Raw genomic sequence first — 14,497 nt, 5'->3', positions numbered from 1 at the left:
CACGACCACTGACTGGAACACTTTCTTCTTACAGTTAATACTAATTTACTTTAGCTCCACTTTGAAGAAAAATTTAAGCTTCCTTAAAAGTTTAAGTGCCTTTGGAAACCAGTACTGGTGAAATTTGTCATGGTCATGTCCTCAGTGTGGTTTGCATATAATATAGGTCCAACGTCTTATCCACCACTCAACTGTTCATTTCACTATTGACAAATCAAAGCCTTGAGACGTCTGGTGGTTGCAAGTTTTGGTAGATTTATTTTCTGTTTAAATGCCAATCTATAAATATACATGAATGAGAAACAAATACAAATGTCCTTATATCTAAGATGAACTCTGCCTGACCTAGCTTGTGATGTAACCATGGGCTGGAAAACCTTATGATTGATAGATCTTATATAATCTAAATGGTCAGTGTGAATGGAAACAGGTTGAATCAGAAATGCTTGATCATTGATAATTCATCCACATTGTTCATGAATGGGACTATTTTGTGTAGCACATGAACATCCTTTGGATGTGATTTGGAATAAAATAAAGATGCTATGATTGTCAGAATTACACTTGTAACTTTGGTAGTGGGTAAACCCGCAACCAAAACTACCAATCCAATCACTTATGACATGGATTCACTTCTAGTTAATAATCAACAGTGATAAATTCACATTTTGTAACCTCTGATAGTAACTGAGAGCATTCTTGCCAACATCTGCTAGTTTTATATTTGAGAGTCATACTGTTTGTGAAAGTCAGAATATTACCATTGATTCTTGTGTATAATAAGTTGTTTTTTTTTTTACAAAAACCATCCTAAAATTTTGGGGAAGAGTGAGGGGGTGCATATTATACATGTATTAAGAGTGGCCAAAAATACAATTTTCTTGCTTTTATTCAGTCTCCGCTAATAGAAAAAGTTACTCACAATGATAATTAACAAATGATAAATAACTTACTTGGATTGAGATGCAGCCTGTAGAAGACATTCTCTATAAGCAGACTTTGTTTTTTCTGATGCTGAAACATTGTAGGCCAATTTTCCATCCTTATCTAGAACAGTAGAATCAGCTCCAGCTGATATCAACAGCCTTACAATGTCAAACTGACCCTCCTAGTATAAAAACAAAATTATGTAGTGTATCAGCACTTCCTCTTTCATATAATGGTACCTCATGCAATAGTGTATTATGTAGCAAAAAATTTCATATGAAAATGCATATTTTAAGTTAAAGACAGCACTTCAAAGTTGTAAGACCATCCTAACCATTGTCTTTCTTTCTAAAAATGCAACTTCATTTGACACAAACTTAGATACTAGTGACTGACACAAACTTAGATGATTTTCTATCAGATTAAAGTCACATTAATAGCTCTTAATTATCAAGAAAACATCCTACTTAGGAACCTTCTGCAGACCAATGCTTAGATATATTCATATCCAGAATAAGGTGCACACATTCCTTAACAGAATTCAAGTACAACGTAAGATATAGAAAAATTTAGAGTCTCACAGAGAACACTGGATGGTCCATAACACCTGATTTGTTTTTATTAGGTGTAATGTCACACCAACATTATTACAGGTGATATAGCAACTTTCCAAGTTTTCACAGTGCAGGAAGACCTCAGGTGCTCCTCCAAATAGTATTATTTCTGGCATGGGTAGGCACCTGGGTAGAACCAATGATCTTCCCCCAACCAGCCAAATGACTTTCCTCACAATGAAAGATTTAAATCCCCAAGCAAGGGGAGCAAGCAAATCCCCAAGCAAGGGGAGCAAGCAAATCCCCAAGCCCGCAGTAGTGAGGGGCAAGTGACTCAAAGTCAGCGACTATAACCACTCAACCACAGATCTATAGTCCCCATTAAGATTTGAAGTGGATGGTTTAAATCCGAATGCAAGCATTTTTAAAATTATTTTTCTTGTAACAGTTGTGATATCAATCGCGGATCCAGCCAAGTTTCTCAGGAGAGGTCCGACCAACTTTTTTGTGACGTTAGCTGTAAACAAGTACAGGGTTGTCAATAATGTTTTGTTGAACAGGCTGAAATGGACAAGTAACCGACCCCTTTTTATTTCAGCAGTTGTAAAAATCAATAGATCCTTGTACTTACCTTCGATGAAAGGTGAAGAAGTGTTTCCCCATCATAACACGGCTCTTTCAGGACTTGATTCAACAAGGTATCATGCTCTTTATCTGTTCACACAGTAAAAAACACCATTATTATTGCATGATAACAAGAGTTGAATGACTCAAGCCCAGCTTGCATTTATAAGTACTCTAAAATGAGAAATTGAAAAGGTTGCAAACTGAAATCTAGATACCTTTGTAAGTTTGTTTCTAAGACTATTATTTGTTATTTTGACTGATACCAAACCTATTCAGTTTATACTGAGAACAGGTATGCCCTCCTAATGTGAACAAATAAAACAAATAAAAGAGGTTACATTTATCAGACTGTCTCTATGTGTGTGCCTCAGCCTTGCCAACAGTGTAGTTACGCCACTGCTCACTCCCAAGAGTGTGTCAAACATTTCTGACACAATTAAATAAAGGCAGTGGCTACGATTACGGTACCGTAATCCTAGCCTCTGGTTCTAGGATTACGGAAGTTCCGTATTCCTAGACAACCCTATGAGGATAGGCTAGGATTACGGAAGTATTTAAGAGGCATCAAATATATGTTAGGACATGCATAAATGATGTTGTAAACTTCTTATTTCACTTTATTAAAATAGCGATTTTTGATATCTGCCTTATTATTCCGTGTTTTCTATCCGCCATTTTGGGTTAGTATAATCTTAAACGCTATATTAATGGCGGCCCGCGGAAATATAGAAATATGAGGGTAAAAGTTAGGTTTAAAAAAATATTCTATACTTTGATTTTTTTTATTTATAACCATATTGTATGTTATTAAAGACCATTTGTGTTGATTTGATGACAAAAATTGCAGGTATATATGAAACATAGATAATTCTATAATATTTCCGCGTGCCACCATTAAGATTATACTAACCCAAAACAGCGGATCGATTGCACGAAATAATACTGGTAGTGAAATAAGTAATTTTACAACGTCAATTATGCATGTCCTACCATATATTTGATGCATCTTAAATACTTCCGTAATCCTAGCCTATCCTCATAGGGTTGTCTAGGAATACGGAACTTCCGTAATCCTAGAACCAGAGGCTAGGATTACGGTACCGTAATCGTAGCCACTGCCTTAAATAAACCTGGAGGAGATAACACTAAAGTCACTACTGGGGAATGATCCCCAGACCTTTTTATATGCAGACTGACACTTAACCCTTGCCATGCTGAACACAATTGTTTCTGCCTTTACGACCAGTGTAGATCATGATCAGCATGAACATCCGTGCAGTCTGATCATTATCTGTACTGTTTGCGATTCAGTCACTATCTTTTTGGGAAGCACTCCTCTTATCAGTTAGTGGAACTGTCCAAATTCAAAGACGGACAATTTCATTATAAAAATTTAGCAAGGTAAGTGTTAAATCAGTCCTAACTTACTTTCTTGCAACGTGGACAAGAAACTTTTAACAACATCCACCCTCCCAGACTTGACAGCTACTTCTAACTGCTCCGTCATCTCACTTATGCTATACTGTTATTCAAGACTATATGAAAAGTGCTTAAAAGTTCGTTGTTACCGAATACGCCCTTAAAATTATTAATTTTTGAAATATGACATGTTTACGGAAGTCTAAGTTTGAAGAGTGATTTTCACATAAAGATATTCTCACACCAACACCGGCATTAACTGGAAAAGTGGAGCATGTACACAAAAATTATTTCAGATTAAGTAGATATATAACAATTTTTTTCAATCTCGCTGTTATTTCTCAAAAATGAATCGACTTGCAAGTTCAAGACTGTTTCTCCAAAATAATAGGAAACTGTTTCAAGCTCTCGTTGCAAGATATAGCGTTGACACTGGCAGTAAAGATTATATTGATGGGTTGGTCAAGGACAGCAAAGTTGTTGTTTTCATGAAGGGCACTGCTGATCAGCCTCGGTGTGGATTTAGTAATGCAGTTGTACAAATACTAAACTTTCATGGTGTGAACAACTTTACTGACCATAACGTATTAGATGATGAGACGTTAAGACAGGGTGTGTATACTGTTGCATCATGTTTTTGTGCCTACGGGAGTTAGTCCAACTAATTTTATGCGATCATAGGAAATATCAAGTTATTTTTATGATGGGCAATATTTCCACTCCGTCAAAATTGTTGAGGAATTGGAAATTGTCATTGCTGCCGATTTGGGTTTAAATGCTGATTTTGTTGCATATGGCCTAGAGCAAAATAAGCTTTTTTTTAATGATGCCCAAGTTTGAAAGCATTAAAAAGCAAGGTTTCTTTTTTCAATTACATTTCTTGTCTTATTTTCATTTCACAAAGTTTGACCCTTTCTGTGTTGAAAATTTCAGAAGAATCGAGGAACTGGTTTCGAAGATATGACACTCTAAAGTTGAAGAAGATTGTGAAAAATTGCCATTTTAGCGTGACATGCATTTTTTAATTTATTAGAAATGCGTGCCCAAAACAAAATTTAGATTATATGGATCTTTTTTGGTGTTTGTTCTATAGCACAGCCATCTACTTTCATCGGGAAACAGTTTGCTTTAAAGAAAAACAACATTTTCTCGTTTGATGGTTTTTCAAAAAATATACTCCAATGAAGCCAAAATAGCATTTTTATACCTTTAGTATTTGCTGTCTGCAATAAACAATACAGGAAGCTTTAAATGTATGTAACCTGACTTTTTCATTAGTCAATAGACACCACTTTAATACCATATCCTAACCTTCTTCATAATACTGCATGCATGCTAGTGGCTCGTATCCTTAGGTGCACCAAATTTGTCCCAACAGTCACGGTTTGACTGTGCACCTCTTCTTTTGCTCACTGTTTTACAACAATATAAGATTTCTAAGATAAATCTGTCTTAAAATATTCCTTAACCCTTATGTATATATATGTATTTCCGGCCAGCTAATGTGCTGATACAGATCACCCATACATCACATTGAATCCTTGTCCCAACAGTCACGTTTTCTGTCCCAACAGTCACAGCTGTATTAACTGCATATATTCCTGTTCCAATACTTCTCTAAATACAATCATGCATATTTTTATGTTCATTTCTTATCTATGGACATTTTCTAACAAGACTAACATAAATACCTTTAACATGTTTAAAGGGATTCTCAGAAATGTTTTTGTTACTACCTTAAGAAATTTAAAAATTCCCCCAAAAAGTACATGGATGGCAGATTTCCAGAAATTTCATGTTTTCCAGCAAGAAGTAGCATTAACTTGTTGAAACCTGCAAATTTAAAATACTGACTACAGTTTACAGTGTTGAGGATAACTCTTTGTCCTGGCAATAGAAACTGTGACTGTTGGGACACTTTATACCTAGAGCTGTATGTTGTAACAAAGTTAAATTTCTAGAATAAAATGGATAAACTATCAGTAGAATTCAGTTTTTGGCATGGAAAGTGAAGAATTCAGGAACTGGGTGTGAAATTAAAAAGCAGTTTAAAAACAAGACAGCTGCAGAGAGACAAAGATGTAGATCTAACAAAGATCTATATATACTAAAATTTGTTTTGGGCACACATTTCTAATGAATTAAAAAATTGCATGTTGCTCTAAAATGGCAATTTTTCACAATCGTCTTCAACATTCGAGTGTCATACATGTATCTTTGAAACAAGTTGCAAGATTCCTCTGAAATTTTCAATACAGAAAGGATCAAACCTCTTGAAATGAAAATAATACAAGAAATGTAATTGAAAAAAGAAACCTTGCTTTTTTATGTGGCTTCGTTAAAAATATTTTGCTCTACGCCATACATACTTATTTCAAGCCTGACAAAAGCATCCAGTACTGTTAGTAAAAGTTTTTATTCACAAATCAGCTTTATTTCATGAATGGATAAAACAAATTATGTGATCTGTCATCATAATACATACATGTGTATATAGATAAAACTTAAACAAGTGGACAGCTTATTCAATGAGTAATCATTATTGTTATATGTCTACCAGTATATAAAAGTAAAATTAGGATTTGTTTTACCAAGCATGGTACTAAAGAGTGAGTAATTTCAAAACTACAATCAAGACAAATAAAAAAATTAAGCCTGCACAAGAGGCTAATTTGTCTCTCAAGTCTAAGCTCTTAAACAGCCGGAATGCAAATCATGTGTCTGTCTTTTACAATCTTGTTTGTAGTGAGTTGCCATTTAGTAACTTCTGTTTGTCTGATCTTTAGCTCACCTTAGCACAAGGTGAGCTATTGGGATCACCCAAAGTCTGTCATTGTGCTTCTCAACAATCTGACTGTTGACACCCAAGGTAAATTCTGAATTTGGATAACCTGAGGTCAAAGACTAGTTCGCTAGGTCAAGTCATAGAAAAACTGTAGCAACACTCTAGATAAAATCATATAAAAACCTTGTTAACACTCTAGAGGCCACATTTTAGGTTTCCTCCTAAAACTGTCAGAATGTTTGTCTCCCTGTAATCTAGGTCAAAATTAAAAGGGTTACCAGAGGTCAAAAACTAGATCACTAGATTAAATCATAGAAAAACCTTGTTGACACTCTAGAGGCCACATTTCAATTTAATCTTTTTAAACACTGGGTAACCTGAGGTAAAAAAAAATATAAAAAAAATAGGCCTTTATGTCAGATCAAATAAAATCCTTGTTTAGCTCAAAAAGCCATATTTTAGGTTTTTCTTTAGTTACTATAGTCTGTTCATGAAATATGTTTCTGTTAGTTTGTTAAATGTCGCTTTCTAGTCATTTGTTTCCAGACTTGTAAATCAAAGTCTGAGTTACATATGAAACTATGTATATCATGCCATGCAAACACTTTCAACATACTGCTTTAATCTGTGGCAAGGCTAAGTCCGTTATTTATGCAATATGCATTAGTATTAATACACACAGTAATGTGTCCAAACAGTCACGGTTTTGTAATTATGCAAAAAAACTAAGTTAAGTATTTAAAGTAGCTTTCCCATGTACAGATGTCTGTTTTAAACTGTTCTGATAAAAGTTAAGTTTCAAACTGTTAAATTTGGTATTCTTACATTATTATTATTATGAAATATATTTTTGTTTATTTTTTATGAAATATCATTTGTCATTGGTTAATGCTTTAAGGCATTTAGTTCTTATTGTATGAAATACTCTGCGGTCAATATGATGCCAGAACAACTGTTATTGTTTTAATATTATATTGCAATAAAATATGCAGAAATATGCACAAAATAAGGAAGGTCTAATTCGCACATGAACATGTCCCAACAGTCATGTTTATATATTTAATTAATTCCTTTATAATTTTTAAACAAAACAGTAAAAAGTTTCTTATATAATTATTTTTCTTACTACTTTTGTTTTCAGCTTTCATAAAAATGGTAAATTTTAGCACTAAGTACATTTGATTAAATACTATAAAATGCACACATATTAAATATGAAATCCAACAGAATACTGCATTTTTTAATTTTTTTCAATGAGTGAGATACTAGATTATTCTCATTTCCTGCCATATAGCACAGATGTTGTGCAAATGCATTAAAAAACAAGAATTCTGCTCAATTTCACAAATAACTGATGTATTGTAATATCTAAAGTCTTGTCCCAACAGTCACGGTTTGAACCAAAAATAATGACTTAATTCTTCACATCAAATCTCAAAAACCACTCAAGGTATGTTTATCAAATTTTGAATATTGGCTTTAATGGCATTGTAATATATGATAAATGTGTTTGTGTTAAGAAAAGTTATTGTTTCAACTTGTTAGAAAATTGAACATGTTCAATACTCTTTTCATGCTTTCATTTTATCCTTATTTTATCAATTATTTTGATATTTGGATGTTATTTGTGCAGAGAATATATATATATTTCATCCTCTACATCCAATCTAACTCAAAATTCAGAAAGGTACTGATACACATTTCTATTTCAGTCCTAGAGTTTTGTGTAATTTTCAACACATTTTTTAATTTTTCAAAGATTTTCTGTCAGTCATAGGCATTTTTTTAAGACAAATGCAAAGTTTTATATAAAACAGTATTTGTTTGATAAAATTTGAAGTTCCGCCCACTAGAAACAACTAAGTTATTTACATATGCAAGAACTTTATTTTTTTACAAAATGTCACGCTTATTTTGCTTTAGGCCATATATGATTATGAGATTTACAAATTCAAATTAAACTTACATACATGTATCAAAGGGGACTCAATTCCTCATTGATGCATGTAAAATTTATCAAATTAATTAATATCCAAAATTATAAATTTTCTGGTGATTTAAACCTACGTATGTACTGTACACAATATATGCGCAAGAGATAAAACCAATAACTTCACATGACTGTCTACTGTGATTTATCCTTTTTTTTTTTTTGGTTAGATTGCCCATCACAAATATAAAACAATCTGCCCGTCAAATTATTTTGACTACTATAGGAGTCTGCTAGGATGTGTCTAGCCATTTAGAAACTTGATGCCTAGCCTCAGTTATAGGCGTTGATAAGTAATAAGAATATGTCGACTTTGTCCAGTTTTAATATTCTATTGATGTCTCATATTGTTATCATTATAATTCTTGAAAGTGAAAACTAGTTATGTAGAAGTTTAATCATTTTTCAATAAAGGCTGATATGATTAAAAACTTATTAAGTACAGTGTCATATTGAGCTTTTGTACTCGCATTTTTACATCTCCAAAATGCCATATCTCCAACTTATAGTGTACAAAATTATGCCCCTTACTCAGTTTAGAAAACTTTTGGTAAAGCTTTTGTTTGTAAGATAGTATTATCGTGAAGGATCTCCAATAGTGGAAGACTCTGTCATTAGACCAGGCTCTTGTTCTCATTAAATTTTAAGGCAATCTTAAAATTATTTTTTCTCAGAAATTTGAATAATTTGTCGTGTGTTGTTTAGGTGAGTTAAAAATTGCAGGACTTGACTGTACACTGCTTTGATTGCATTTAATTGCTGCAGTATGTTCCAAATTTCATTACATTTTCATTAACAATCATTTCTTCTGTGATTTGAATATTTGTTTTACCAGCTGTGTCTCTGTATATAACATAATTTTGTTTTCATGAAATTTCATAGTTTGGGCCAGATTGGCAATTTTCCAGGGATATGAATTCAACCCTTGAAGTTAAAATGAACGGGAATTTTAATTGGTAACTGAGATTTACTAGCGTTGATGCAGCCACAAAATCCACCGAAATTAGTCCCTCACGAATATTAATGACTCCACAGTACATGTTTTTACTTTGAATTTCAGGTGTGAAGGATTACAGTAATTGGCCGACTATACCTCAAGTTTACATTGGAGGAGAGTTTATAGGAGGGTGTGATGTTATGTTAGAAATGCACAAAAATGGAGAACTTATAGAAGAACTCAAAAAAGTTGGAATAAGATCTGTACTTTTAGACAAGATAGAGGAAGAAAATAAAGACAAATAGAGCCAGTTTGATATTATTGTTATCATGTTTTAGTTTTATACATTGTGGCTGTTCTTTGACAGTCCTGTATGTTAGTTTTGATCAATTTTTCAGATGATCCAACAATTTTGAAAATAAATTATCAAATTTTCTTTTTTATATGTTTTTTCATAGCAAAATATCTTGATGTTTTCAAATGATCGTTTAACAACTTTCCAGTCTGTTAATGATTGCAATGCAGTCTCAGATGCAAGAACAAAGACCTACAGTTAAAATGTGGAAAAGTTTTCATGCTAAAGCTGACATGCAAGGCTTTTGAAAAACAGAAGTTATGAATCATGAGAATTGTTTTAAGTTGTGGAGGAGGGGCTGATTGTCAGTTTTACAAAAGAGGAGGAGGAGTTGTTGACAAAATTAGTTAATGCGGCAACACTTTAAAACATTTTGAACAATGAAGATTGTAAAACTCATGTATGTTAAGAACAGAGACTTTTATATTCATTCAGAAATCATGCTGCATTGCATTTATCAAATAGGAAGGATTTATGTCATCTTTCTCGTGTGAAAGTTACTTTTTTTGACACAAAAACAATACATTGAAACTTTTTATTGCATTGTACAAATAATTATTCACAATTTCAGGCATGGATTTGTTTTTTGTTTTTTCTAAAACAAAGTTTAAATTTAATTTGTTGAATTTAAGTTTGAGTTAAGATTGCATATGTTAGACTTTATATGAACCATTGACATTAATATATTTGGCTAATATGGCCCAAGAATTTATGAATATCAATTCTTCATAGTATAGTAGTTGTTAAAAAATGATTTTTCATAGCAATTGAATTATTTATTTAATCTGGCCAGCTATGAAAAATTCTTGAAAGTTTATTTCACTCTACTGATTTTATTAAACAAATTAGTTTATAAAAATCTCTTCTTTTTATCATTTCTGTGTATCATTGATGGAAATCCATACTGTACAGTCATAATCATATACTTGATTTGATTGCCAATTAAACAAAGAATAAAACCAAGCTTTGTATATTCTGCAAGAAACAAAGGTTGATGCACGGACTGATAAGAGAACATTATGACTTGAAATTGCAGGGTGCTGTCTGACAGTTACAAAAATATTTCATTAACATTATAAGAATGAAAACGATCCAGACTTTTTTTTGCGGTTCATTGTCTCATTTACTACAGTTATTTTTCAGATACTTGGATATTTAACAACTTGTGCTAACACCCTCTTTGTTCAATTCCTAACTCTTGACGGTGATAATTTGTCAGCCACTCAGTCCAGGGGCCATGGGTTCGAGCCCCACTGGGGTCATGACCATGACTTCTTATATGACACCAGTACTAGTTTTTCCAGGATGGTTCCAATAAGCTTGGAGCTTCCATCACAATCGAGCGAAAACAAATTAGTTTAAACTAATCAGGTGACAAACCACTCAAAGGCCGCAATTGTTTACTACTATTGGCTTGATATATTATAAAATCAATAAAATATTTTGTGTCATCGTTATTTTGCATCAAGTGCATCCTTGTGAAAGTGTTGCTGGGGGGAAAGCCCTTGTAGAAAAACATGCAAATGTTATTCACCATGTTAGTAATTATTTTATAGCACATTCATGCTACTTCTGTAGAAATTATTATGACTATTTATAAGGTCTTTCATATTATTTAAGAAAAAATATTTCCTAAATAGTGATTTGTTGTTAAATAAAGTCATTGTTTTGAAATTAGATGTGAAGGAATTATGTTTAAATGGCACAGCCAGCATGATTCTGAAGGGCAATTATTATTATTATTATTATACCACATTTATATAGCACTCTTTTCATGCACTTGTGCACGTTCAAAAGTGCTTTACAGAATAAATTGCAAAAATACAAACAAATATGTATACAAAGATAATGCATTCCACATTAACAAAAATCATAAATGAAAACAAGTATAATTTAATAAAACAAGATAAAAAAAAATTAATGTATCGGTCAGTTAACAAAATATTGTACAAAGAAGTGGGTTTTGAGCAGGCTTTTGAAAGCAGCTAGCGTGTCAGCTTCCCTGATCTTGACAGGAAGAGAGTTCCAAAGCTTTGGAGCAGTGCACAAAAAGCTGCGATTGCCATATATCATGGTATTAGATTTTGGCATAACCAGTGACAGCGTGTCTTGCGATCTTAGGGTCCTGACCGGTTTATACACTTCTAGCATATCCCTAATATAGGCAGGGGACTGATTGTGTAACGCCTTAAAGGTGTGGGTCAGAACCTTGTACTGCACCCTGTATTTCACTGGCAACCAGTGAAGCTCCTTCAGAACCGGTGTTATATGATTGCGACGGGGCGTCTTAGTGATTACGCGAGCTGCAGTGTTCTGGACATGTTGCAACTTGTTAAGTGTGCTGTTTGGTATACCACTTAACAAGGCATTACAGTAGTCTAACCGTGAAGTAACCAGGCTGTTTATAAGGGTTTTTGTGGCATCACTGGTAAGATACCGTCTGATGTGACCTATTCTGCGAAGTTGTGCATATCCAGCTCGGCACACCGAGTTGACTTGTTGTTCCATATCCATACCGCTGTCAAATACTGCTCCAAGATTCCTAACACATTTCGTGGATTTTATCACAGATGATTTAATTCAAAACCAAATCTTTGTTTGAAAATTTAATACATTATTTCGATTCTATTTCTGGACAGAACTAAACATATGAATTGAGCTGCAACTTGCAAAGGTCATTATTAGTTTTCACTTGTACAGATTTGACCTTATGGGTGCATAAAAACTTCTTTTGCATGTACTTGATAGGGCCTTAAAAATGTTTGTTTATGGTTACCCAACCCTACCTAGCAAAACCATTTACCATAGAGGTTTTTATTCCAGTTTTGTACAGATCTGACCTTATGGGTGCATAAAAACTTCTTTTGCATGTACTTGATAGGGCCTTAAAAATGTTTGTTTATGGTTACCCAACAGTACCTAGCAAAACCCCTTACCATGGAGGTTTTTATTCCAGTTTTGTAGCAAAAGTTTCATAAGTTAGCAAGGGGAATAAATTCACATGGGCTCTATACTATGTTAATACAATCTCCATTAAGTATAGCACTAACAATTTTACTTTCTGACCTATGTAACAATGGTATTTCTTATAATCAGTAAAAAAGCCAACCTACTCTACCTACTAATTTTTTAGGGGTTACCCTAAACAAACGATTTTAAGATATAACTTGAAAGTTAAGAGTCATGAAGAGTTTATGTTTGGTGATGTTTCTTAGGTATGATTAATTTTGTGCATTAAAAGCAGTTCCTGGAAAGAAAGAAATTAATTGTCTTACTTTTTGAAAGAGTGGACAGTATGATGTGAAGTACATCTGAGAATTTGTAAAAGTGAAATCATTTGAGTAATTTATAGTTATTTACTAGGTGCTTCAGTGGCTGAGTGGTTAATATTTCTGCCTTGGAATCACTTGCCCTTCACAGCTTTAGGTTGGGACGTAGTATTCTTGTTTATGAGAAAGCCATCCAGATGGCTTGCGTTTGTGGTTTTACCCATGGTCAGCTTTTGTCTGAAATTCCTCCACCATTAATAATTGGATATTGGGTTGATGTGATGTTAAACCCAACAAAAATGTATTGTTACTTACTTTTTAGCTCACCTGTCACAAAGTGACAAGGTGAGCTTTTGTGATCGCGCGGTGTCCGTCGTCCGTCGTCCGTCCGTGCGTCCGTGCGTCCGTGCGTCCGTAAACTTTTGCTTGTGACCACTCTAGAGGTCACATTTTTCATGGGATCTTTATGAAAGTTGGTCAGAATGTTCATCTTGATGATATCTAGGTCAAGTTCGAAACTGGGTCACGTACCATCAAAAACTAGGTCAGTAGGTCTAAAAATAGAAAAACCTTGTGACCTCTCTAGAGGCCATATATTTCATAAGAGCTTCATGAAAATTGGTCAGAATGTTCACCTTGATGATATCTAGGTCAAGTTCGAAACTGGGTCACGTGGGTTCAAAAACTAGGTCAGTAGGTCTAAAAATAGAAAAACCTTGTGACCTCTCTAGAGGCCATATTTTTCATGAGATCTTCATGAATATTGGTCAGAATGTTTATCTTGATGATATCTAGGTCAAGTTCGAAACTGGGTCACGTAGGGTCAAAAACTAGGTCATTAGGTCTAAAAATAGAAAAACCTTGTGACCTCTCTAGAGGCCATATTTCTCAATGGATCTTCATGAAAATTGGTCAGAATGTTCATCTTCATGATATCTAGGTCAAGTTCGAAACTGGGTCACGTGGGGTTAAAAACTAGGTCAGTAGATCTAAAAATAGAAAAACCTTGTGACCTCTCTAGAGGCCATATTTTTCATGAGATCTTCATGAATATTGGTCAGAATGTTCACCTTGATGATATCTAGGTCAAGTTTGAAACTGGGTCATGTGGGGTCAAAAACTAGGTCAGTAGATCTAAAAATAGAAAAACCTTGTGACCTCTCTAGAGGCCATATTTCTCAATGGATCTTCATGAAGATTGGTCAGAATGTTCACCTTGATGATATCTAGGTCAAGTTCGAAACTGGGTCACGTGCGGTCAAAAACTAGGTCAGTAGGTCTAAAAATAGGAAAACCTTGTGACCTCTCTAGAGGCGATATTTTTCAATGGATCTTCATGAAAATTGGTCAGAGTGTTTACCTTGAAGATATCTAGGTCAAGTTCGAAACTGGGTCACGTGGGGTTAAAAACTAGGTCAGTAGATCTAAAAATAGAAAAACCTTGTGACCTCTCTAGAGGCCATATTTTTCATGAGATCTTCATGATTATTGGTCAGAATGTTCACCTTGATGATATCTAAGTCAAGTTCGAAACTGGGTCACGTGGGGTTAAAAACTAGGTCAGTAGGTCTAAAAATAGAAAAAACCTTGTGACCTCTCTAGAGGCCATATTTCTCACCGGATCTTCATGAAAA

At 33.9% G+C, this 14,497-nt stretch overlaps 2 protein-coding genes across 2 annotated transcripts in view; one reads left to right on the top strand and one right to left on the bottom strand.

Annotated features, from left to right (window-relative positions):
• LOC123539316 (uncharacterized) overlaps positions 1-3,732 on the bottom strand; it is a 98,537-nt gene extending 94,805 nt beyond the window's left edge. The window contains exons 1-3 of the mRNA XM_045323883.2: positions 3,537-3,732; positions 2,113-2,195; positions 954-1,108 (exon numbers count right to left, since the gene is read on the bottom strand). Coding sequence (XP_045179818.2) covers positions 954-1,108; positions 2,113-2,195; positions 3,537-3,615 — 317 coding nt within the window. The 5' untranslated portion in view covers positions 3,616-3,732. The remainder of the gene's footprint in view (positions 1-953; positions 1,109-2,112; positions 2,196-3,536) is intronic.
• A 38-nt stretch (positions 3,733-3,770) lies between these two features.
• On the top strand, positions 3,771-10,164 carry LOC123539335 (glutaredoxin-related protein 5, mitochondrial-like). The gene is made up of 2 exons (XM_045323902.2): positions 3,771-4,139; positions 9,363-10,164. The coding sequence occupies exons 1-2, from the start codon at positions 3,875-3,877 to the stop codon at positions 9,542-9,544; spliced, it is 447 nt and encodes a 148-aa protein (XP_045179837.1). The 5' UTR covers positions 3,771-3,874; the 3' UTR covers positions 9,545-10,164.
• The last annotated feature ends 4,333 nt before the right edge of the window (positions 10,165-14,497 follow it).

Source organism: Mercenaria mercenaria, chromosome 1, assembly GCF_021730395.1.
Source record: "Mercenaria mercenaria strain notata chromosome 1, MADL_Memer_1, whole genome shotgun sequence".
Taxonomy (NCBI): Eukaryota; Metazoa; Mollusca; class Bivalvia; order Venerida; family Veneridae; genus Mercenaria; species Mercenaria mercenaria.
This window is presented reverse-complemented; position numbering and strand designations above follow the sequence as displayed.